This window comes from Electrophorus electricus, chromosome 9, assembly GCF_041902795.1.
Source record: "Electrophorus electricus isolate QZ-2024a chromosome 9, ASM4190279v1, whole genome shotgun sequence".
Lineage (NCBI taxonomy): Eukaryota > Metazoa > Chordata > Actinopteri > Gymnotiformes > Gymnotidae > Electrophorus > Electrophorus electricus.
The window spans coordinates 23,233,996-23,260,714 of NC_137505.1; the positions used below are offsets into that span (position 1 = coordinate 23,233,996).

General features: G+C 43.6%; 1 protein-coding gene across 4 annotated transcripts in view; it reads right to left on the reverse strand.

The window, feature by feature from the left end:
• Positions 1–26,719, reverse strand: part of dnah7 (dynein, axonemal, heavy chain 7) — an 81,232-nt gene that overhangs the window by 33,359 nt on the left and 21,154 nt on the right. For all 4 annotated transcript variants that reach the window (XR_014125232.1, XM_027010040.3, XM_081720520.1 and 1 more), the window contains exons 25-45: positions 26,335–26,503; positions 24,948–25,050; positions 24,163–24,290; positions 23,495–23,707; positions 19,511–19,609; positions 19,136–19,384; positions 18,066–18,215; positions 16,711–16,893; positions 14,447–14,623; positions 12,550–12,681; positions 9,095–9,316; positions 7,955–8,152; positions 5,677–5,832; positions 5,055–5,223; positions 4,803–4,929; positions 4,284–4,503; positions 3,258–4,130; positions 2,413–2,642; positions 1,991–2,321; positions 1,383–1,729; positions 573–753 (exon numbers count right to left, since the gene is read on the reverse strand). Coding sequence is in view for 3 of the 4 variants with exons in the window: in XM_027010040.3 (XP_026865841.3) it covers positions 573–753; positions 1,383–1,729; positions 1,991–2,321; positions 2,413–2,642; positions 3,258–4,130; positions 4,284–4,503; positions 4,803–4,929; positions 5,055–5,223; positions 5,677–5,832; positions 7,955–8,152; positions 9,095–9,316; positions 12,550–12,681; positions 14,447–14,623; positions 16,711–16,893; positions 18,066–18,215; positions 19,136–19,384; positions 19,511–19,609; positions 23,495–23,707; positions 24,163–24,290; positions 24,948–25,050; positions 26,335–26,503 (4,657 nt within the window). In the remaining variant the exon portion in view is untranslated. The remainder of the gene's footprint in view (positions 1–572; positions 754–1,382; positions 1,730–1,990; positions 2,322–2,412; positions 2,643–3,257; positions 4,131–4,283; positions 4,504–4,802; positions 4,930–5,054; positions 5,224–5,676; positions 5,833–7,954; positions 8,153–9,094; positions 9,317–12,549; positions 12,682–14,446; positions 14,624–16,710; positions 16,894–18,065; positions 18,216–19,135; positions 19,385–19,510; positions 19,610–23,494; positions 23,708–24,162; positions 24,291–24,947; positions 25,051–26,334; positions 26,504–26,719) is intronic.

Below are 26,719 nucleotides of genomic sequence, written 5' to 3' on the forward strand. Positions count from 1 at the left end.
GGTTAGGAACAAAAGGTTCAATTTTGTATCTTCAAAGCAGCATCAAGATGTGCTGAAGGAAAGTAAACAATACAGAAAAGACCAAACCAGAGGGGGCTTTTCATGTCTTCTGAAGACAAAAATGCTAAATAACTCTTTAGAAAGGAAGAATGTAAACAAAGCTCACACACAAAGACAGGAGATCATGCGAAGGGTGGAATTTGTCATCAATTAAATATAGTCTGTTCATTTCTGAAATGACAACAGTTGCTATGTGCCATCTGAATCTGTGTCTTAATTTTTTAAGCAGCATAAAAAAAATAAAAAAAAAAGGAGCACCACATACCAATACTGGAAGGTTAAAAAAAACATTTGTACAGCTCCAAAGCTTCAAAAGACAAATGTCAAAAGACATGAATAAAAAATTTAAATCAATGCTCCCAATAACCAAGGCTGAATAACACAAAGGATTCTCAGCTAAAGCCTTTGGATCAAGCCGCAGCTAATTTCAGTGGTTCTCTTTCCTCCTTTTGCGGTGTGTCAGAATGTTTGCTTATTTCCCCCACAGCGGTGTGCACCGGCTGCCTGCTGACCTGGTTCTCTAGGTCTGCCTTCTTGTTCTTGTTGGCCTCCAGGGTCTCCTGCAGCTTGGCGAGTTTATCCTGGACCTCTTTCAAAGCGGCCTGTTTCTTCCGCAGGCCATCCATCGCCACCTTCAGCTCCGACTCCGCCTGGGCCAACTTTTCTTTCTTGGGGGCCACAACTTTTGCAACTCTGAGAGAGAAAATGGGTTCAAAGGAAGAATTTACTTCAGCAGTTTATACAGCTTTGCTGGTGAATGGCTGAAAGGCTGGGTATTGTTACCATAGTAATACTTTTTAGATTTTTTTTAATTCTTTGTCTGAAAGTTTTCTTTTTCTTTCTTTGTTGCACTTGCTTTTATTTTAACAGAACTATTTCACTGTACATTTACATTAAGATTTACCACATTTAGCTGACACTTTTATCCAAAAGCGACTTACAAGTACTTACAGACTTACTGTACTGAGGAACAGAATAACTGATAGCACTGCATCATATTAAACTGAGCAAAAAGAGTCACAGATGGCAAATATTCCGTAATGTTCCTCAATCCTGATGAATTTTCACTCAAACCACAGTTGGTGATCTACCCAGTGGCACTGGTTTTAGGTGGCAACACCTTAACACCTGGCCCTTGGGGGTGTCCACAGACAAAAAGCACCAAGCAGGAAGTAGATGTAAGAGAGAGTAGGACCTTAATTCATGGGCCACACATGCGCAAAGTTCTTGGTGCTACAGCTGTGACCTCAGGCGGTTCCTCTCTCAGAGGGACATGTTTATAAAATAAAAGCACTTCTTTGGTTTTGCTTTCCTCAACTCACTTGTCGTAGGAGTCCATAGCGCAGACCCACTTGCAGAGTCCTTCTGCAGCGGTGGAAGCCGTGCGGATCTTCTCCGGCACAAAGTCGGGATTGGTGATGTATTTGTTGCGTATAATGGCCATGTTAGCTGGTGGGATGTTGTCCTTGTTGTATTCGTGCAGACTCTGCAGGAACTTCATGTCACCCAGGAGCTTCTTGGCCGGGCCCCAGAAGTCCTCCACCTTTTTGCCGGAGCCAGACGGATCGGGAACCCGGTCAGGTTTCATACCTTTCAGGATGCAAATAGCCTCCATCACTAGTTTAACTCCAGCCGGAGGACTCTTCATAGATTTCACCACTGTGATGTCCTACAAAGAGATCAAAATCTTTGCTAAAACTGCTGCCTTTCCAAATTTCCACCCATGCTAGTGCAAAGACAGTATGTTAAACAAAAGTTGTTATGGACCACATATGAAACAGATCAGACAAGTGTGTATTATACTGTAATACCATAGTAGACTAATAATACATTCTTCATCTGACTTTGCAAAATGATATACAATAAACCAAGTAAGGGTGAAAGACCACTCCCATTTCTGTACATCTGAATCTTTATCTTAGTTCTTCACCTGAGGTGTGAGTGTGTCAAGGGCGGCCAGAGCTGACTGCAGGATGGGCAAAGCGACGGCCAGGTCTGCATCACACTCATCTTTGATGGCCTTGGCGGCCGTGGCCTGCTCGTTGGCCACTGCTTCATCCACCCGCACAACCTTCTCCGTCTTGGCCACCTCCACGGACTCACGCTCAATCACCACCATCATCTCTTCCACCTCTTTGCTGGCCACGCGGAGCTGAGGCTGCAGAGCCTCCAGCTCCACCTGCATAGTGGCCACCTGGGCGGAGGCTGACTCCAGCTTCTCCAGACCGACCTCGTACCTCCGCTTCAGCTTCATCACCTCACTAACAAAGAAACATGACATCATCATTGAGGAGATGATACGGTCACTGAGCAGCCCCAGAAGACGTAACCAGTGGTACCAAGAACCCTTACGCTCGTTTGCGCTGCAGTAGAACTTTGAAGGTGGAGATGAGCTCCAGGTAGGAGGTGGGGGTGACGTAGTTGTGGCGCTGCAGCTCGGTGAGGAAGCGCTCCGACAACTCGATGGTGGAGGTGTGGAAGCTCTGACACATGTCGATGCAGCCAGAACGAGTGACATCTTTCATCTCAATGTCCTCCAAGAAGCGTGAAGCCACAGCCTGGAGCGCGTCTGTGGGCCAGCTCTTAAGGGCCAACAACACAACGGGAGCCGTGAAGCATGGGGTCAGATTTCCTCGTTTAACAGTAAAGACATGAGACAGTGACATTTTGTGATCTAAAATCAAAAGGTGTTCAGACTGTTTGCATCATAATATCATATTAATCATAATCATATCATAAACTAATTACAGAGAAGCCCACTGTGCCTTAGGGTGTATTCAGACTTGGTACCTTTGGTTCAGTTCCCTGGTACGATTGCTCGACAAATACATTTAGCCCAGCACACAGCAAGTTACTAGCTCAGTTGACATTATTGTAGTTAATGTCAGAAAATATACATCATAAGCTGTTCAGTCAGTATGTGACCATCATCATATGACTTCTGCCCACACCTTATTGTTTGATAATGTGTTAATGTGAATGCTAAATGCACCAGGGCTAAAAACCAACAATGTATCATTTTATGCTTTGGTCTGGACAAAGGGAACTGAACCACAAACCCTTGTTGTATTTGTTCCAAACCAAAATCCATATATTAGCTTTGTTTAGTGAAATCGGACCAGGTGCAATGCTGGAATAAATGCAGCCCCTTAGAGAAAGCCTGCTGTATATGCATGTGTATCAGACAGAGTCCTGACCTGGAACCAGTCTATAGTGCAGCAGTTGATGAGGGCAGGGAAGCGCCTTAGGCGGCCTCTGAAGGTATCTCCAATGGGACTCATGGCCAACACCACGTGCAGCTGGCTGCGGCAGCGCTCCAGGAACATGTTGAAGAGAGCCAGTGGGCTGCCGTCCGTCTGCTGCTCCCGCTCTCGCTGCCGGTCCAGCACCCGCATGCGCTCGCAGATCTCCTGCTTCTCGTCCACAGCGAAGAGGTTGGGAACCTCGCCCAAGTTCAGCAGGTTGCTGACGTCTTCCAGGAAAGATTCCATCTTGATCTGGGTGTCGGTGAAGAGGAAGACAGCATGCGTGTCGCCGGTCGTGGACTTCCGCAGGATGAGCTTCAGGTCATCGCGCCACTCCGTCAGTCCATAGCTTTTGGAGATCTCCACCTGGAAGAGCTCTGCTTCGGCCATGTGAGCGGCTAGGCAGGTGAGGGACTGCCGACCGCTCCCACCAACGCCAACCAACAATGCGTGACCCCGGGGCTGCTTAAGCACGCGGGAGACCCTGCAGACGTGCTCGATAGCAAAGCGGAACAGCACAAGGTTCATGGGCGCCTTGCTGACATTGTTGTACTCCTCCAGGTGGGACTCCACCACCTGCCGAAGCTGGTCCAGGTCGCTCACCTCCCGGTAGTTGTGGTCTACGCCCTTGGGGTCATGGAAGTCACAGAACATGAGGCTGCGCAGGTCGTCTTCATTCACGCGGCCATCTGAATCAAAGTCCAGATGCTGGAAAAGCTGATGGAAGTCCTCCTTAAGGTGGGACTGGCAGACCTCCTGCAGGAAGTCCACCATCCAAGTGCGGTCAGATGGGTGGACCAATCGGTCATAGTAAACTCTCTGCACCTGAGGCAACACAAGTACTGTAAGATCTTTGTTCACTAAAACGACTATCACAGATCTCAGTGTATTTGCTCATGGCCTGTATTTTGTTTACAACAGCCCCATAGTAGCCTGGGGAAGAGAATCTTATATGTCATGATTTACCAAGAACATTACCTCATGTACCCATAAGCGTTTGATAGCTTTAGGGTCATCTGCTGTCTCTGGGCGAGATAAGCAAACGCCCTGGATGACCCGGGAGAAATCTCGCAGGTTGAAGAGGTAGTGGGACTTGGCGGGAGTGGGCAGCAGGTTCTTAGTGGCCTCCTGATACACTGCCATGGTAGCAGCAACTATCTGGGAGCTGAGGCTGGCAAAGTGTTTAGGGAAGGGGAGTCTGGAAACAAGAGCAAAGGCTTCTGCTAATTTACCTTAAATGTCAGCATTAATGGAGCACTTCACAACACTATCCGTACAAGGCAATTAAAGAACGAAAGCTAGTGAGGACCAATTATCATGACCTCACTTACACTTGTACCATTTACTTGCTTTTCTTCATTATTTCCAGTGGCAATTGCTGATGACTTATTGACCAAATACTCCATTAACCTAGTGCTTTTAAAGTGGTTCTGGGATCACTAGCAAACCTCACATTTATTGAAGGTGACAGTCAGGTTGTCCTTGTATACTACACACCGTATGATCAGGTGCCAGGTCAGAATCCTAGAGAAAATGGTGTACATGGTCTTTTCATCAAACTCGTTGATTGTCACCATGTTAAAGTGACGGAGGAATCGAGGTGTGACTGGGTTCCGCCCCCCTCCTGCACATGACCACATGAGAGGATAAAATGAGCAGTTTTTTAAATATAGCACCATAGAAGGTGGCTGCCATATTGGTGTACAGAGAGAGAGCGAGAATGAGAGAGAGAGAGAAAGAGAGACTGACCAGGAGGCCCCATGGCACACATGATCTGAACGTCCACCAGGTTAATGACTGAGCAGTCCTTGGTGTCGTACCAGTTCCAGTGGTCCAGCCACTGACGCAGCAGCTCTACTGGTGGCTGTGCGCCATATGTCTCCCTCGCCGGCATGTTCACATCGTCCACAAACACCACCTAGATGGGAAATGTCCACATCTTCATGTCCACCAAGCAGCTACACTCAAATCCAACATTCTTTAGTCTCCACCACTTAAAAGTGCCAGTGCACTGTGATTGGCAGTGGCATGCACAGGGTAATTCTGGCATCTGTAAATGAGAGCTGCATGAACAGGCTAATGGAGTAAAGCAAACAGGTACATGGCAATAAGCTGAGAAACAGTTGTTACTGTGTCCCATTGTTAGTGTGGAAATAAACACAAGATAGGATCATTAGAAAAGAGAAACCACTGTCTGCTCCTTCCACAAAGGTGGCACAAATTAGAACTAAAAGCTGGCATGAAATCTGCAAAAAAAAATCATACATCTTAGAAGTTCAGAAGTTTGAAGTATTTAAAAAAACTAAAAGAATCAACATCTAATCCAGTAGTTTATAATTAGAGCGTATTATAGTAGAACATAATGGCACACCATTCTCTTTCTCAGAGGCGGGCCAAACACTCCTTTCCGTCTCTTATCCAGCTTGGACATGATGATGTTCTGGGTCTGGACAGCTGTGGTCTGGGCTGAGAAGTTGATTAACAGAGGGTGGTACACGTCCTTGTTCAGATGTTTCAACAAGAAGTCCTGCAGGGAGGAAAAGAGATTGGACGAACTGGGTTCAAGTCACTCATTCTTTGGAAACACTTTAACAAGGGCCCAATGCTGTTTTAACTGGCAGGGATGTTGTTAAGGTGAGATTCTATCTCATCTGGCATTTCTGTACAAGTTCCTGCATTTGGAGTGGTTTTCAAATGACACCCTTAGAGAAAAATCAGTAATAAGAGCTACAGACTTTCACTTTCAGACACTACACTTTTTAAGTGTCCGATGGGCATTTCCCAAAAAGTACAAATTTACATACTCTATTACTTTTTCTCTAAGAGAGTCCTTTAAAAACACCATATTCTGCATTTTCGGGTGCCTGAAACAGGTTGTAACAAGTTAACCATGCAATGTATAGTGTCTCTTTAATCACTTGAAGGTTTCTGAAAGCACCAAGCACCCTCATCTGACAAATGACATGATTTTTCATTCGCACTCTCAATGAGGGCATTGAAGTCATCCACACCTGCCACACAGCGCACAGCCTGAGAGGGGTTTTCTCCCTAAGCTTTTCAAATCCTTTTAGATGAATGCACATGGGACACTTGAAACATTTTAGTGATAAAACCTTGGCTCCGTGTATGCGCGGACAAAAAATGTGATCCGGAAAGACACAGAAAGCGTGAGACAGGTACATAGGTGACTGATGTTTTGCATCTGCACATTCAAAATGATGTTTCTTTAAATGTGACTGCTGCAAAATTGCTGTAAAAAGCATTACAACTTTATGCATCATCGCCTGTCCCTCTGAAATGAGGATGGATCACCCCCTCTTAACCGCGCCATGGAACACTCATTCACAACTCCATCCACTTTCATTCTCCAAAGAGAAACTACCTGTGAATGTGCTTCTCCTCTGACTGCATCCAAGGTGGTCTGGCTCTTGTAACCGTTAATCTATCATGAACAGAAGACTAGCACAAGGGGAGCTCGTACCATGGCAGACTGTGTGTGTGTGTGTGTTTGTGTGTTTGTATGAGTGTGTGTGTGTGTGTGTGTGTGTGTGTGTGTGTGTGTGTGTGTGTGTGTGTGTGGGTGTGTAAAATATGAGCGTAACGAGGTGGGTAATGGATGAGGCTGTTATGGTGATAGATCTCCAGCTGCCTGAGCCACTCCCCATGCTCCACCAAAAATAGGAGCACAGGCTGTTTTCCTCTCCTCCACTGATCACTCGTATGGAGAGATAGAAAGTTGGAGGGAAGGAACGTATATAGGAAAGGACGTGGGGTTGGGATGGAAAGATGTAGGGATGGAAGAGATTGAGTTATTGGAGGATGGGAGAGTGAGAGTATGTAAGGATAGGGATGAAGCGATATGGAGACAGAAGGATGGAGATTGAGGGATGTGGATAGAAGGAAGGGGTTGGAAGTAGGAGGGAGTGGGGGAGGGGCACAGCAGGGTGCTGTCGGTCTCGGACTGCTGCCTCGTTTATCACTGCTGGTGACACACCCGCACTGGGCACACACACTAACACTCCTGTGGCTTTCCTCACTGCCATGCTCAACTGGGCATGATGACAGGGATATGTGTGTGTGTGTGTGTGTGTGTGTGTGCGCATGATGACAAGGACATGGGGGGGTAAGAAGTACCCTTTTTGCTAAATGTGTAGCTGCAGCACCCACCCCATGTTCACTAAACCAGGAGTCTCCCATGAGCAGCAGGTTTCTGGAGAAATGCTTTATTTCTACCTGTCTACTGCCATTCCTCACAGGCTGAAGGGAAGCTTAAACCTCATTGTGAAATAAAGCCCCATGAAACTACCTTTGTGGTGAAAGCAGTCTGCAATCAACTGGGAGGCTTCTTGTTCCAAAGTAATTCCCACTGCGACCTTCCTTGTTCTGTTCTGCTACTAGCTTTAATGACGCTAACACTGAGTGTGGCTTCTTCAGATCAACCCCCGGAGAGATCCTTCACTATTTGGTTCCTTCCCTGTTGTCTGACTCAGCTAATGAAGGTGTGTGAGTTCAGTAGGAAATAGTAACCCCCGTAGCCCCTCAGCACTGGCATGGACGAGACAGATGCAGGCAAAAAGAAGGGTGCCAGCCAGGGGAACACCAGCCAGACGGGGACCCAGCAGCCTGGCAGTCACAGGTCAGACACTCACAATGATGTACACACTCTTGCCAGTTCCCGTAGGCCCCACGAAGATAGTAGGCTTCTGGTGCGTGACCAGTAGCTCCATCAGTGCTGTGTAGCGTACGGTGTCTTCCGTTGGCACGATGATCTCGTTGAACTGTGCGTCCCTGGGGATGGGTGGAGCCTGCAACAGCTCGTCGGTCCACAGCGCCCACCTTCCTGGACCCTGAGGCACACGCCGATAAAAACGAGAGGGTGGTCTGCTCTGTGAGGGGTGAGTTAGTTACTTATGAGTTATTTACTCTGACTGCTCTGTGTCTCCAAACATCGCTACATGACATGTAAGGAGAAGAATCAATTTCATCCGTCTTAGGCCTACGAAGCTAATGTCATTTCAGTTCAGTTACACTGTGCTAAATATATATAAACAAATGAGGGAAGGTTTTTGACTATTTTTGGAGCTGAGGTATACTGAGCATGAGCAGAGTGGCTTAGACACAACTGATAAGACTCTCCAGAAACAGCGATTTTCAGCATGTAATGAGCCATGAAATTGACACATTAAGGCAAGTTACGCATGAAGTCATATTACAGAGAATTAAAGATTATGAGACATAACTAATAATGAGACAAATCACCTCATTCAGCATCAGCAGAATGTGAAATACAGATAATCAGTTTCTCGTGTCTCATACCTCAGAGTTTACCATCTTAAAAAAAGAACATTTATAGGGTTATATTTAGATTTATAGGGCTTTACCAAGGCTCAAACAAACACTCTGCTGGACTGTGTGTAAGCCTAGTAAAAAACTGCTGAGGAGCAGAGAGCCTCTCCATGCTAAAGCAAAGCTGTACTGTGTGCAATTATAAATGGCAGAATTCAACAATTTTAAAAAGGCATCGACTGAAAATAGCACTACATGCAGACCAGTAGTGAATCATGTTCTTCTAACTCCAAAACAAGCAAAAAATAGCATTTGGAGATTGCTAAAGAATTTCAAAATTATTTTTAAAAGGCATAAGCAGACATTTTAAGCCCAAGAATGCTGTTTAGGCAGGTGAAAAACGCTTAACTGGGCTTTGGCTCACTCTCAGCGCATATGCAGCCTCCGTGCCCTCCCGCAACACACGTGCCGACCCCATGCCCTCTCCCACCCATGCTGCTGACCTCTTTGACAAAGTGGTACTCATAGAGCGTGCCCTCTGTGGGTAAGGGCACGCTTAGCTGCTTGGTAGGGGGTTCCACGTGCTCCAGGATACCGTGGCGTGTCCGTGTCTCCTCGGTTAGTGCGCCTGTTAGCATCTCCCTCACCAGGCTGTCAAACTTCCCCCGGCCGGGTTCTGAGCAGCTGGCGCCCACCGACCACACCAGAGAGAAGATGAAAATACCCTGGAACAGAGAGACAGAAAGAGGTAGGGTGGGAGGAATGGAGGGAGAGAGGAAGGTACGGAGGACGTGAGGGCAGGCAGAAGACAGGCAGGTTTAGAAGTATGGTAAGGGTGTACCTAGGCAACATAAGGCTTCCCAAAAACAGGGATCTGATGTTCTGGTCCTCGTGGGCCACAGCACACTTGATTTTAACAAATGTCAAGCATTATTATAAAGATTCAGCAGTAGATATAAGGATTAGTGTAGACAAATGGAATTAATATGGAATTAACATTTTCATTTCCCTCTGTAATATCTCAGTTTCAAGCTAGTCAGTGCAATTTTGGCTGCATTCAAGGAATGAAAGCTGGATTTTCCTTTTGAACAATACAGTACAGGACAACTAAAAATACATTTATGCTAAACATTATTTCTTAGGCCCTCTGACATTACCTCCACCACTGACCTTACCTCCACCACTAACCTTACCTCTACCTCTGACCTTACCTCCACCACTGACCTTACCTCCACCACTGACCTTACCTCTACCTCTGACCTTACCTCCACCACTGACCTTACCTCTACCACTGACCTTACCTCCACCACTGTGTTCTTTGCTTTGGTGACATATGAAGCAATATATGAACCAGCAGCAAGCTACAAGGACTGTGACTCAATCTGGCATTAATCCAGCATAGATTAATCAATGCCACTAGATGTTGAGTTTCCATGCTGTTTTATGAACTGTTTTATGATGATGTCTGTCAGGAGCGGATGTGGATAATCACATCGTTAGAACAGAAATAGAGGACAGTATTGAACTGTAGGAACAAAAAAACAACTTTCTAAATGTGGTCAGCACTAACACAGGGACAATGATGTGGTATAAATTATCTCATAGTACTCATCACACTGGCCCTATGCAAGTATCTCACAGTACTCATCACACTGGCCCTGTCCAAGTGGCTCAGTGCTCATCACACTGGCCCTGTCCAAGAGGCCCAGTGCTCACACTGGCCCTGTCCAAGTATCTCACAGTCCTTATCACACTGGGGCTTTCCAAGTATCTCACAGTACTCATCACAGTGGCCCTGTCCAAGAGGCTCAGTGCTCATCACACTGGCCCTGTCCAAGTATCTCACAGTACTCATCACACTGGTCCTGTCCAAGTATCTCACAGTACTCATCACACTGGCCCTGTCCAAGTATCTCACAGTACTCATCACACTGGCCCTGTCGAAGAGGCTCAGTACTCACACTGGCCCTGTCCAAGTATCTCACAGTACTCATCACACTGGCCCTGTCGAAGAGGCTCAGTACTCACACTGGCCCTGTCCAAGTATCTCACAGTACTTATCACACTGGGGCTTTCCAAGTATCTCACAGTACTCATCACACTGGCCCTGTCCAAGAGGCTCAGTGCTCATCACACTGGCCCTCATTTATCAAGCATCTCAGAGTGCTCATCACATTGGGCTTTAAAGTCAAATGTATTTATATAGCACTTTTTACAACATGCATTGTCACAGAGCAGCTCTACAAATGTTTCGGTCAAGATCCCTATTGAGCAAGCCAGTGGTGAAGGTGGCAAGGAAAAACTCTCTGGGTAGAATTAAGGAAGAAAGCTTGAGAGGACCAAGACTCAACCCAGAACCCATCCTTCTTGGGCAGCCCAGTTTACAAACTACCCGTGCTATACTATATCAAGTATCTAAGAGTGCTAATCAGGCTGTTTACCCCCTAAACCTTCTTTTCCCCAATATAATAAATCCTATATTAATGCTTTTATTTCCAAAGATTTGTGTTTTTAAGAACATGGTAATACTACTACTACTACTACTACTACTACTACTACTACTACTACTACTACTACTAATAATAATAATAATAATAATAATAATAATAATAATAAATATGTATAATCTGTACAATTAATTATATATATGTATATGTAACAAATAGTACATGGTAAAGTACATTTAAGACACAGTAAATTAAGGGTAGGTCAGCCTAAACAAGTGTGTTAAAATGTTAAAATACCTATTGGAGCTTGTATTTGTAAAAAAAATACCTACAGAGGTGTATTTGGAGTATTTACTGAAACGCTATTCTGGAGCTTGGAAGCTATATTAGAAAATGATCTGAGTTACAGATGATTTAAGCAATCACCGGTAAGCCTCCCTTAGTTTTCAGGAAAAGTGACAATCCTTCAAGAGATCTGTAAGATATGCCAGAGCCAGCCCATGTCTTTAAATGTCAACAAGGATTAGTAGTCTTGTAGAGTGGCATTTTAGAGTGGTATGCTCTGACTACATTTCCCAGGGTAAGGTAATAAGCTGCCACATCCTGATCCAATTTAAAGAGAAATGGAAAAAAAAAAGAGAGAAAAAAAAACCCCAACACATATCCATGCGTTAAACTGTTATGGTCATTGTTACTGTTCCTGTTACTGCAGGGAAACAGACCGTAATTTATTTGTGTATCATGTCTGGCTGATCAGTTAAACTTTGGAAACAGTGGAGGGGCAGCGTCTCAGCACACACAGAATGACAGCACGGAAGAGGTGCAGAAATCCACAGCTCCTCTTGTACAGCTAACAAAGCTGGAACGTCAACAAAACAAAGGAGAGGGAAAACAGGGCCCCCGCAGCCAAGATGATAACTCACACCTGCAGCACGTGAACAGGCGCGGCAGGGGCTGGCTGGGTGGAAATCAGCAGATAACAAAAGACGGCATGGGAGACAGTGAGTAAAGGATTCCAGGAACAAAACGGGTTTATCTCTTCTCACTCCCTGGACTTGTAGGAGAAAGCATGTAAGCAGAGGACAACAAGAATCTACTTTACAGACTAAAGAAAGGTGAGGTCAAGCACCTTCCCTCACAATGAGCAGTACTGAAGCTGTCTTTAGTAAACACGTGTGAGGTTTTGCACTGTGTGCCGGTGTCAAGCGCATCACTACAAGCCTCTGAAAACTAACTGATCCACTTCAGTGATAATGTTATTCCCTGGAGAGGACTCGCCTGGAGAGGACTCGCCATGACTGTTACATTCCAGCTTGATATCCTCAAATCTTCTTGTGCGCAAGAGTGACGTTTCTTCCCATTTCATTTCACCGCACCCTTGCATCAAGGGATTTTAATTTACTTCATCGAAACCAGGAGCACATTCCTTTGCATAAACAACACCTCCAGCATGTGTCCTCTAGGGTCTGGTTGCAGGTGTGTCGGCGTGCAGCGAGCGCATGCTCTCTCACCTCCAGCCAGGAACACACGTCTCTCTGGCTCATGCCTTTCATCTGGCTCTCCTCCTGGAACTCATCCATCATGCAGTCCATCAGGTTCATCAGGGAACGCACCAGATTTGTGTCCGATGTCGGAGACAACTCCTTCCATTTGTCGTAAAAAAAAAAAAAAAAAAAAAAAAAAAAAAAAAAAAAAAAAAAAAAAAAGTGGAAGAGTAAATGGTTTGATCATTTCACTTGCCTTAACCCTGAGCCTAGCTTCACAAAAAGTGTGAATATTGCAAATACCAAATAAACAATGAGACCAGTTAGCATTAAGCTAACAGGTGCTCATTAGCTTAATTTACTATTGATATCAGCATTTTAGAGTTGATCAGTTCAATAACTAATATTATATTCACTAGCTAATCTATAGGACGATAAACAGTATCACAATAATATCTAAATATAAACATCAAACTATACGGTAGTCACACAAAAACAGGATAAAATACACAATTAGTAACAGTGACTACAGTATCTCACATATACCATACAGGGGAAAAGGAACAGTAAAGCACAACTTTTATTCAGATATTACATTAGCTTATTCAGAGTTCCACCTTAATTAGCTGAAATGCAAATGCATACAACGCAATTTGCAAAAAAAAAATTTTTTTTTTTAAAGAATAATTAGCTTTTATGCAGCTTTGACTGGAACACATGTAAGTGTGCACCAATAATTGCACTACTTTGTGATTACCAGAGCAAACCATACGCACAGGCTGTGCTGAGCAGATAGACCACAGAATATCTAGTCATTTCCTTTCCTTTTCTGGCTCTATTAGTCTACTTATGAAGCCTTGTTAATACTAATCTGTTTCTTTAATGTACTGTCTGTGTTTTATTCATTAAATTGCACTGGGAGGTGGAGTTTTATTGCTATTATTTGAGTGCAACAGAGCAGACAGATTGTCTCACACACTTAAAAATCCTCCATACTTATTTGACTTATTTGCAGACGAGCTGCAGCCTGACGAGCGTCTGTGCAGCCCCAGTTTGACATCAGAAGTTCTGCTAACTACCAACTTAATCCCCAAGAGGCTGAAGAAGCCTTGAGTGGGTAAACAGGAATCTTATCGAGGCATGCATGGGAAATTTGCAACTTATGAACTGTCAGACAGCGTTCTGAAAAAGGATGCTATATCCAGCTTTAAAAGCACAGTGGCCTGTTTCTGGTACTTCACTCATCTACAGGGCTGTGCTCAAAATATATGTATGAAAATTATATTCTCAAAATATGTACTCAAAACACATTTAACACAAACTCTCTCTCTCTCTCTCTCTCTCTCTCTCTCTCTCTCTCTCTCTCTCTCTCTCTCTCTCTCTCTCTCTCTCTATATATATATATATATATATATATATATATATATATATATGGGTGTGGGTGTGTGTGTGTGTGTGTGTGCGCGCGTGAGTGTGAATATTGCAAATACCAAATAAATGACAGAGCTGATAAGACCAATTATATAGGTATATGTAGTTTTTCATTATTTTCATAAATACATTTAAATATAATGTATTTGAATACATATTCATATATTTAAAAAAAAACATTCAAAATATATTATTTTACTATAAAACTTGTGAATTATGAATCGCTTCAAATAATGACCCATATCCTAAAAATCCAATATCCTGTGCATTTTTTTATAGATGCTTCCCACCACAATGAAAGAGGTCAAATATTTAGGCTGAGAAACCTGAAGAATCCAAATAAAACTTTCCTTGCAGTGACCTTCAGAGGTCATTGGTAATGAACTGTAAAAGGCTTTCTCTCCAGTGAACTTCAAAGGTCATCTAGAACGGAAAGCCTCTCTCTGCGGTGGTCATCGGTAATGAACAGCCATACAGCGATGGCCGAGAGTACCTTGGTTCCTTTGCGGATGAGCTGCAGGCAGGCGGGGACCATGCGGTCGAAGAGGCCCGTGATGAGGTCTTTGTGCATGCCGCTCAGTGCGGAGGGGAGAGTGTTGAGCCAGGAGAGAAGCAGTGACCTCCAGCCCAGCATGTGTGGCTCCATGTAGATCATACCACAGCGAGACACCTGAATGCAGCAGCAGACAAACCATCTCTCACAGAGGAGCAGGACAAGCAGCTTCTATATGGAACCAAGCTTTCTTTATGCAGAAAGGAGTCTTCTGTCATATCGGTGTTTTTGCTGCTATCAGTCCACTGCTGCAAGTAGTGTGCTCTCTGTGTTCTTCACTGAAAGACTTTTGAAAAATGCAAAAATACTGTATATTTTTTATCCATCTTTTCAAAAATGATTTTCAGCAGAAAAAAGGGTCAAGCAGTTACATTTCATTTGCTTTTAAATGAAGGCAAACTGCTGTGAGCCCAAAGTTACATTTACAACTGTACAGAGAACACTTAACCTCCAGCAATGGAAATCTATGGAGCCTAGGCAGGGAGCTTGCATACTTTGAAAAAGGCCATATTTTTGGCCTTTTGTGGTCATTATTTCTTTATAGATTTTTTTTATTATTGTAATGCTTTTTATGGAGCTCAGGTAGTATGTGATGAATAACTGATAGGGCTTATATTGCTGAAATGAAAGGCAGATGTAGAGAGGATGAATTCAAACAGCTGCAAGGGGAACGCAGAAGTGAGGCAAGGAGACTTATCTGGCACAACTGTAGCCAGCATACTTGTGTGTTAGCCAAACTGTAGCCCGACTGTACCCAGCACGCTTGCGTGTTAGCCCAACTGTAGCCAGCAGGCTTGTGTGTTAGCCCAACTGTAGCCAGCACGCTTGCGTGTTAGCCCAACTGTAGCAGCCGGCATGCTCATATGTTGGCCCAACTGTGACTGAACTTTACTCCAGTTTCTAGTTCTAGTCCTCTTAAAAAATGAAAACAATGCAGAGTGAGGCCAGGAAACTTGGAGAGAAAGCAAGGGAAACAATCAGGAGACCCGTAGGCAAGAGAGAGAGAGAGGAAGAAGGAGAGAAAGAATGCGAGAGAGAGAGAGAGAGAGAGAGAGTGCGGCAACGAAATGAGGCAGATATGAGACAGAGCCAGACAGATAACAAGAGATGAGAAAAGTGAGAGAAAAAGACAATGTCTCTGTGTTGCAGCCAAATCCTTTTTACTTTGCATCACAACAGACACAATTCCACCTAGATGTGATCTCTGCCAGCTTGCTTTCTCTGCATTTGTGCTCAGAGAAGGCAGCAACATTCTGCTTTCAATCAATACCTGATCTAATCTGATCTTGTGGCAGTCACTGTATACATAGACAACCAGTCACAAACACTTACAAACACATACACATCAGCACACATTCACACGCATGCACACAGACTATAGCTACCACTATCGTGCTACCTAAATCTACATCTTTATCACCCTGTTCTTTTGAATCAGGCTTATAACCCACTCTTGACGTGCTGATTAAACTCAGGCGTGTCGCCCTAAGGGTTTCTTCTTCAGATTCAAGCATCACAAAGGGAGACGTTAGGCATTTGGCAAGATCCCCGGAGACACGGGAGCCGTCTTAGATAACGACGCGGGCGGCTCAGTAAGCCCAGGGGGTGGGGGGGTGGGGGGTGTAGTTCGCGTGTTCCGGTACGCATGGAGCTGATGGCAACATGTCATTACCCCATCCCCATCCGCACACAGGGGGAGTGGGAGAGAACGCGGTGTGGGCGAGGGACCGTGGCAGGTCTATAGCAGAAGCAGGATTGGTACAGCAGCATCTCAAAGCCGCCTTCTGACAGGTTCTCTGGAAGAGCCTCCTGCACACCACATACCAGCATAATCCTGTTTGGAAGCATTACTCCCAGACACCAAGTAACAAATTGTGAGTGACGTGTGATTTTTACAGATGACTGTTGGATTAATCATCATCTGCAACACAACGATGCATGTTTATCATACTCTATTATATTTATTTTTACGCAATTAACTAGATGTGACAAGTGTTTCGGTTCCAAATGTGAATTACAGGAACTACAAAATAACTCGAGTTGTTCACGACTACTAAAACTCCTTCAGTGTGATATTTTTTAAGTGGCGAAAAACTGATTGTCTGCTCTTCAGATTCTCAGAGAAGAAGCATGATCCACAGGCTTCACTCAAGGCATGTCCCATTGCACTAGAACTATAAGACTACATTTCCCACAATCCTCACCGTGGCAGGTGAAGCCACTTCCAGGTCCATGGGTTCGAAGATGAGGCTCATCTGCGGCGACATCTGGATGATCTCTCCACTCATCAGACACAGCTTCTTATTGTCATCCAGCACCGTGTTCATGTTCTCAATCCACACCGCATCGACTGGGCCGTCGAATATCAGCCACTTCCTGTCTGGAGTCTGCATAGACAGAACAAGGTGGGTAATCTTTTGTTTGTGTTTTTTATCTACACAGCATAGACCACATTTAACAGGAAACTTCCACAGTTGTCAGTGTACCTGAATATCAAATACACCTCTTAAAAGAAAGGTGATATAATCAAAAAATGGAGCAGGAGTAAGTCCGACCTGTCATGTCCACTACTCTAAGAAAAGATATCCAAAGTTTGGACTGAAATCAGTTCATCAAAACAGACAGCATCAAAACAGATGGAATATTTCTCTATATTTTTTTTTCCATATTTTTCTGCTCTAATGATGTCATTTCAGCTCCATCTCTGGTTCAGCCTAGATGCTGATCCCCTGTGAAAAAACTAAGGAGCTGAAATTCAGTCCAAACTTTATGACAAAATGGTGCTGATCGGGGAACCTGCTCCTGTTGCCTCGAGCACAGCGATGACAAATCAAAGCAAAAAAATGCCTGGCTAACAAACATAAGACAAGCCGGCCCCCATTACAGCTATTACATGTAACCCTGTTTGTGTCTTTCCTGTTGTTTGGAGAGTTGGATTGTGGCAGGGAACCCTTCCCCCTGCATCATCCTCCATGCCTGTAACGAGCTCGGAAGAGAGAAGCTCGCTTCAGACTCCATTCCCGTGGGAGTCGGTCTTTGACTCCACTTTCAAAGCAAACGTCAGCTCGACCCGAAGAGATGACACCCATTCAGGTGGCTGGTTGTCATGGTGACAGCCAGACCTGAGATGTAGCTCCTGTGCGAAGAAGCTCACTCTGCTTTAGAAGCGAGAGCTTTGATTTCCTTTAACTAGTGTTTCATCCATGTAGAATCCACAAGAGTTTGCCTCAAAAAGAATTTATACGGTAAGTACAAATTTCAGCTGGGTTTTCGCACTTGAATTTAATGTGAAATAGACAAAGTCCAATATAAAAATAAGCAAGCAAGCAAATAAATAAATAAATAAACAGATCAATAATAAATAAATAGGCAAGCAAACTGGTGGACACAAGCCGATGCAGATGTCTATCAGTGAGATGCGCAGGTATGCAAGACAGGTATGCAAGAGAAGATAGCCAAAAACTAGTAGGTTTATAGACAGAAAAGAGGAGTGTTAAATATATATAGTCGAATACAGTCTAAAAACATACAACACTTATATAGCACTGCAATACCACACCTGTGATGTGGCGAAGACTCTGTAGCTGATGGCCAGGATGCCATCGGACCACTCGTGAGAGACGGGGTCGAACTGGCCGTAGAGCTGGCCCATGGTGACCGCCTTCGGGTTTATCACAGTGATTTGCACTCTGTTCTCATCCATCAGGCCCTGGGCGTTAAATGGTAATATCATTTCTGGAGGGTCTCCATCGATACAATTTTTTTTTACTTTGCTCTCAGTGCTTCATTTCCTTCCATTACATTTTTGTCTTCTTTATTCTGTTTATTTTTGGATGAGCCTGCCGGTCGTGCACATTGGCAGTCTCATTTCAGCATCCCAGTAGGATCATATCTGCATCAAGTGGCTTTTCAAAAGCAGTCATACTTCACATAAAATATCTGGTGTGTTCACATGTTGTTTGCAAGGTTGTGTGAGCCAACTGCAGATTATCCAAAGGCCCCCAAAACCCCATTTAAATGTTTATTTACGAACAAACGCTACATTCAAAATGTGCACTGTTCCAGTCTAAAGCAGCCTCTGGAAGCAAACGCTCCAACCTGTTCCACCTGCTCCTTGCTGCTTCAGCCTCCACAGAAGTACCAGATGAACACACTACTGTGGGCAACACTCCAGACTCCTACCAGGTGTGCTCTTTACACTTAAAAAATATCGAAGTTCTGTTATAACAAAAATTACTCTTTCAAATTTTTTATAAGGTCTTTATAAGGCTTTGGGGCATCAGATATAAAAAACAGAGCCAAATTAAAACAGGAGGGTCATTTCACAAATGTGGGCGAGAGCTTCCATAGCTATCATAAACTATTTTTTTCATATGTATTTTTTTAATATATATGAATGCACACAGCGTTCTCCATAACAACTGTGGTACTACAATTTGTTCTCTTTGCTGTATGTATCAGCAGGCCTGTGAGTCGGATAAAAACCCAGAAGAACAGAAGGCCACCTTTTATTTCTGGACACTTCTGGGTGTATATGTTTGTTTTGAAAGAGCAGCACCTTTTCAGTTCAGGCTTGTCATAAAGTATCAATTGGCTTTTAGCCTGCAGTGGAGCTCTGAGTGCCTTTACCTTCTCACAGACATCGTGCAACGCGGCCGCCAGCACCCGGTACGTGCTGGTCTTGCCTCCGAACGGCTCCCCCACAAGCATGAAGCCGTGACGCACGATCATCATCTCAAAGACCTGCAGGATCTTCTCAGCGAAGAAGTCGGTCACCTGCAGGTTCATCTTCTCACTGTTCTCCTTGATGGCCTCCAGTAGGATGTGGTAGTCAGGCTTGGGTAGCCTGATGCCAGGGAACAGGTCCAAGGTGATGCCCTGGTGATGCCAACCAGATGTACAGGAGTGAAGTAGGTGAAATGGAACACAAACTGCTCAATATATTCTCATGAATTTGAGATTGTAGAGTTAGAAAAGGCTGCGTTTTTTCCACAGTTTTCTCACCTCAAACAATGGCAGGTCATGGGCCAAAAATTTTGGAAGGTTAACGTCGATGATAGATCTCAACAGCAAAATGTCCTCATTTTCCTCAGGAAACTTCAGCTGTGACGTTTCACAGTTATTGTGAAATGAGAGAGAGAGAGAGAGAGAGAGAGAGCAGGAAAGAGAGTGAGGGTGACAGGGAGAGGAAGAAAAAGAGAGAGAAAAGTAAAAAGAAACAAAAATCACACACCCCGGCAGCGAGGTCAGACATTAAATGAAAGACTTGCATGGAGTACAACTTTCTGCTGTCTTTCAGGGGCTGGCTTATTCAAACCCTCACTCTGCACTGACACATATTTTGCTCATTCTTTACTATCACTGTCATTTGCAACTGAAGCCCAGGAGGCTGAGAGCACATATTTTTCCACCAAAAGTAATTTCGTGACAGGCAAAAGCGTACAGTCCCGAGTGTGATGGTGCAAAAATTAGCATTAAAATGGGACAGATGCATTCATTTTCAGGAAACGGCATAAAGGACACAATGCCATTTAAATGGGAAAAGGAGGAGTTTTTGAGGTCAGTTTCTTTTCCATCTCCAAAATTTACCCCTCACCCATTTTTCATATTTTTTTGTATGTAGGCCAATCTTCATTTCTCGAGCTTAGTAATTCCTATACAATAAGGGGTGACTGATGATATGTGAGGGGAGATCGGATCTGGGGGCATACTCAGTACCCTTAGACTTGTCTCTCTGACACTGCAGCTGGGTTTGACTACTGCAGTAAAGGGTAAAGGTAGGAAGAGCCTGGGTCTTTAGAGATCCAGTATTGGCGCACTCAGCTGCAGCGCACCTCTGCTTCACACGAGCCTGTACAGAGCCAGTCTTCCAGTCATATACAGTAGCGGTAAGCTGTGCCCTAACGAGTCTCTGCTTCACGTGGGCCTATACATGAGCCAGTCATGTTCAGCAAGAGTGCTCTGCTGTAACGAGCCCCTGCCAAAGGTGGAGCTGCCTGCAGCCATCTGCTTTACCACTCCTCCCTGTCCGGCTTGGATGGGGAATGGACCGTCAGACTGGAGAGAGGGAGAACACGAGGTTGAAACAGGGGAAGCGCAGGAGGTGGAGATGCTACACAACTTCAGCCCCCACTAATGTAAGAAGGGCTGCAAGGACTAAGACACATCGGCAGTTAGACGCCTTTCAGAGCAGTAAGAGGACCAGAGTACTGGTTCCTGGAAGGTAGCTGGAGTTTATGCTTGTGATGATCACAAAATAAAATAAAATACTGAGATGCAAAAAGCAAACTTGAGTATTTAAAAATAAAAATTCAGAAGAAATATAAATTGCAAATTGACTAGTTATTTTGGCAGGCAGCAGTCAAGTACATTTTAAATAAAACATAGTAAAGGACCTGGAGTTTAAACTCTAATTTCTAGTGTCCAGCAGATCTGCCACCTGAAATAAATTCTAAGAGAAATTAATTAGCCATCTTGAATCAAAGTACGAGAAAAATCTGTCCTTTTGATGATACAAATTTATGGAAATGATAAATAAATTCTCAAAGATGTCACAATTGTTGGCACTCCTAAACTAATCTTTTTCTCTTTTAAAGCACACTGTAGCATAAATATGCATACATGTCACAATACATGTTATCTGTGGACACAAGGAAGATCACTTCCTTAAGATGCACAAAAGAAATGAGACAAGAGGTTAAGGAAATGGATTTAGAAATTACTCCTGAAAAAATGCATCTCCACTAGTAGTGCAATAATTAAAAAGTTTCCAACACCTGGAGATATAATGAACCATGCTTAAAAAAGGACTGAAGTGTATTTGCTCCCTTGCACAGCGAAGAGGAAAACCTTCTTCATAGATCACACTTGGCTAATTGCAGGGGCTGGTTGCATCTTGGGGCCAGCAACATTTTCAAAACAATTCGATGCCACTGCCATGCCAACATGCTATTTACCAGGCTTGTGAGAAGAATGTGTTTGCTGCCACCAGAATCACAAAGGTGGAGTGCCAGCTGAGACAAAAATAGGGATTTTTTGCCAACAAATGCCAGAGTAGGTTTGGTTTGAAAAAAGAAGAAAAAAAAAAGAGTATTGCTAAAATAAATCATGGAGTTTACCAACACTGGAATATTTTAGTTCACAATCTGGGTGTCAGGAGGGTAAGCATTTGTGATCAAACTTTCCAATGGGTTAGAGATTGAAGGACACCTCCACATGTAGACAAAAATGGTTCACTGGGAACACAGAATGAAGCTTTTGCAGTGTAAATTCAAGCTGAGGAGAAGAGGAGCGTCCACATAGGCCACAGAGTCTGACGGATGGGGAGAGATGTTATTCTGAAGGAGGCTGCATGGACTCACATTTGTTCGTATGTGTTCCTCCGCCATATCCAGCACCAGAACAGAAGTTCTGTCAGCCTGGCAGAGGGCTTATACAAAGAGCTTTACAAATATACTTAATAGCCCAAAGATCATCCTCATCTGGATTCTAATAACACTGATATTTTGTGATATATTTTATTTAAAAGACTGAGCTTTGAAATTAGTTAATTAAAAGGGATATTGGTTTATGTAATATATATATATATATATATATATATATATATATATATATATATATATATATATATATATATATACACATGTGACAAAAGTTACTAAGTGGAAAATGTTGAAAAAGCATTTAAATCCTGTGACGTACATGCTCCAAGTTAATATTGTAGCATTGGTGTGTAGACGTGAAGACAACCTGTTTCCAGTGAACGCTTTATACACGTCAGCTAATGAGACATCATAAGACAGAAATGTAGATTTTTGACCAAAATTCAGTGTTATGTGGCACAAAACCCAACACTGCCCGTCCCTCAGCAAACACAATCCCTTCAGGGAAGTATGGGGGTGGCAGCTTCATGTTGTGGGGGTGATTCTCTCACTGACGACTGGGCATCTAGTTAAAACTGATGGATGGATAGAGGCCTGATAGAGAGAAACTGCAAGACAACCTGTTTCACTCTGCTAAAAAACTAAAGCTTGGGAGACTTTTCAGCAGGACAATGATCCCAAACACAAGGCCAAAGCAACACAGCAGTGGTTGAAGTCCACAAATCAATCCGTTCAAGAATCAGAAAGCTGCAGTCCATAAGCATCATTCAACAAACCTGAACAACCCAGAGCAAATGTGCCAGGAAGAATGGATGAAAATCACCCCCAGTGTGCCACACTGGTAGAGGCTTGCTGCAATAGACGGTACGGACAATGGTAGTACGGTTGATACTGCAGTTAAAGGTAGTCTGAAGAGGCTGGATACCTATACTTACAGCATTTTTTTCAATTTTACATTTTTTTTAAATGTCTGCCGACAAATAATTAATTATGACTCTGAACATTTACTGCCATAAAAATACCGACTGGAACAATGTGTGTAAATATCATATGTAATCCAGATGAACCTCATGACCTTTAAGGGGACTGAATAGTTTTGTGAGGTACTGTACTAAATGTAAGCATGCCAATATCTGAATTTCAATAATTCTTTTACGTTTCTTTTTTGAAGATTTTTAAAATTATTATTTTAATAATTTTCCCTCTGAAAGGCTGCATTTCTCTCATATATTCAGTGCTGAATTGTGTTTATAAACAAGCTATCTTTTCATAGGTTAATGTGCAATCTTTACCAAGGGTTCTGTAGAAGGAATGACAGAGGGTTATGCAGAAGGAATGTAAGCTGGAAATTGCCTGGTGACTTTGGAGGACAATTGCTGGGTGCATTTTAATGAGGAGAGACAGTCAAGAACCAAGAGTTTAAAATGAAAACATTCATTAATCTATTCTACTTTATAGATGTGTAAATCTCCTAAATGCTATATCAGTAAATTCTAGGCCTTAGCTGTGTTTGCCAGAAGCTTTGTAATTCTCATTAAAATCATTAAAGTAGCATGGATTAAGCTCAGGAACATGTCCAGTCAGGGAGATGGTGCGGCAGGCTTACCTTCAGGTTGCCTGCAGCAGTCAACACAGATTTGACCGCCCTCATGCCGTAGTCGTAGTGGCTCTGAGAGGACAGCTGCTCAGAGCATAGCCTGTATGTGGCCACGATCTTCACCGAAAGTGGACGGGCTGTTATGAAGCCACAGGAGTACAACACGATCTCGGCGATCAAAGCATAATCCGGCACCATCATGGCCACAGTTCGGAACAGGGCCTGCGTAGAAGACATGAAAGACATATTGCTGAAAGTTGATAAAAATGGTTGGAATTACATATTGCTGAAAGTTGATGAAAATGATCGGAATGTTTGGGGCGGTGCGGGGGGGTTGATTCCATGTAGACATCTGATATGGCTCAATACTCTTGCAGTGACAAAGCCTGCTCTAATCTCTCCATTCTGAACCTAAACCATTTAGCTAGGTCTACTGCAAATGTTCATTTGGGCTTAGTTGTCTCTAAATCATGACATGAACACTGAAATGCCCAATTAGGTCATCGCAGCGGAACATTTTCTCTGTGATTTAACATCCATTTTTATTTGACGTTTGGCTATTAGTAACCTAAAGCGGCAACATTCTTTACCAGTGTAATATGATCCCGTCTGGCAAAGCTAATCTAGTGTAAGTGTGCTTTGAGGGAATGAGAGAGTTTAGACTGCATTGCTGGGACCTTGAGGTTGTCGGGCAGCTCAGAGCGGCCTGCGTATCCGGGGTTCATGGTGATGAATACGGCGCAGGTGGGGTTCAGCCTCAGCTCCGTGCCCTCAAACAGCAGCATCTCCGCATGGGCCGCAATACCTGCGCAAGATCAGAGACACCCAGGGTAACCAGACTGTCGCCAGGGACTTACAGAGTCACCTTTAAACTTTTAGAACTTCTGCAGGGCTTAAGCCATGCATGCTAATGTGGCAAATTAAACAGAATAAAGCTGAACAAGTGCTGGAATGGCTGATTAGGGTGCTAACTGGCAACACAGGCATTCATTGTCGTCATCTATTTATCCCCTTAAACAGTGGGGCAAAGTCACTAAATTGTTACAGATCACTGAGTGAGAGTCAGTGAGTCAGTGTTTTCATGCCCAGGTCTGATTACTTCTCACTGAGCTCTTAATACGAGTTTGGTTAGGTTTGGTTGGAACACCAGAGAGCACACAGGCAACAAGAGTTACAGCTGGTGCCTAAAACATGCAAGAGCTAAAGATGTTTAATCCACCAACAACAGGTTAGGATTGTCAAGTTGTTTGGACATAGTTGAGATAAAAGGGGACTGAACAGAGGGAAAGGCATCAAAGTAAGTCTGTGAGCTTTTTAATGTAAATCTGTGAACAGATCAGCGGGATCTGTGGACACGTTACTTCACTGCTGGTAGTTTCTGTAATGCATCGCATGTGTAATTGAGCTGCATTAGTTCATTCACTCTTAGATCTTTGAGAAACACACACACACACACACACACCTCTTTGAATGGTGAGAATTTGCTGGGCTACCACTGACAGCACTTCCAGGTCGATTCGGTTGAACTCGTCAAAGCACGCCCACGCACCACATGACAGCAGACCCTATAATAATAATAATAATAATAATAATAATAATGAAACATAAACCAGGAAATAGAAGTATACTAAGTCACTGGGGAAAGCTTTCCATACATTTTGGCTCAGAAAACTGAAAGTTTGCATCCTAACCAGTAATAATCATTTCTGGATGATCACATGGCATTACACCTACATTTGCACACCAACCCTTCATTTGTGTACAGCTGGACCTAAATAAATTCTATAGATGTTAATTCATCATGTTTTTTTGTGATTATTTTGTTTACTCCTATGGCGTTATCAGTTTGGCAGCTTCCACCAAGCCCAGGTGCTTCAGCTAGCTCAGTAGCCGTAGCAAGAGAAACTCACAACAACGGGGTGGAGCTACTCTGAAGGCAAAGCTGGTTTTGTGTGCCAGAAAGAAATTGTTGGCCAGGAATCAGGAGGAGAGGAATAAGCACACTGTAATCAAGCCTCTGTGAGTCCTGCTCAGCTCACCACTGCTCTTTAGTTCACACAGATGGAGAAAAAAAAAAAGTTACATAAAACTATCAAGCCCTATTAGAGACCAAAGTAAAAGTCCTGGCCACACCACACTGTTCTGCTGCACTTCTACATTGGTGCATATACTGCCAAGTACCAAAGAGATGGACTTGCAAAATTTCTGTTGCTGTGGCAACCAGTTCTGCTCTTCCCTGTCTTTTCATCCTGTTTACTGTCTCTCTGAGCTTCGGCTAAAGTACGTCATGACACAAATGAGAAAAAAGCAAAAACATGTTTCTCTAGACCTGAGCGCCACTCACAACTGCTAGTCACCACCTTTATTCATGTTAGTTAACATTCTTGACTATAATTTCCTTATCAACCATTTCAGCCACTTCAGTAGATAAAAAATGCAATTCCGAACTTAAGTAGTCTTTTTCAAAGAACTCCTGCAGCTGAATATGGAATCCTCGAGAGCATTTTGTTGAGTACAAAACAATAACAACAACAACAACAACAACAACAACAACAAAAAGATACTGAAATATACCTTTTTATCACAGATTTATATTCAAGCCAATGAAAACCTTTGCAACAAAAGCAACTCATTTAATCAGAGCACCTCATACATGCTGCCAGGTAGTTTCCCATGGGACTTTTGTAATCTTAATTAATTACTTGTTGTTTCTCATAAAGAAGGCATTCAGTAAATTCAACCGCATATATGGTCCAAGGCTACTACCAGTCTTTAAAAACCATCCCTGTGATTTACAACAGAAATTGAAAACTTCATGTAAATCAGTAACTACTTTGAGCAAATCCAACCTTGAAGAATTTTCCCAGAGCAATGTAGTCGAGGCCATCAGAGCAGTTGAAGACCACGCACTGCTTGGCTACAGCTTTGGCCAGATCTTTGGTGGTCTCAGTCTTCCCTGTGCCAGCAGGGCCTTCTGGAGCCCCTCCCAGATGCAGGTGCAATGCTCCAAAGAGGGTTCTGGGCAAGGAGACAGGTGCTTGATCGCAGACATGAAAGGATGAGCGCAGAGCAGCTCAGCGCTGCAACCAGAATCCAGGCCAAACAAAACGAACACAGTGGGCAGATTACAGCCAGCTTCTTACTTTTGAGTGTTGATCATTCAAAATTCCTGGCTTTATAAAGACATTGCTAAAAGACTGATGTTGGGGCACTCCTCATATGACACCACAAAAT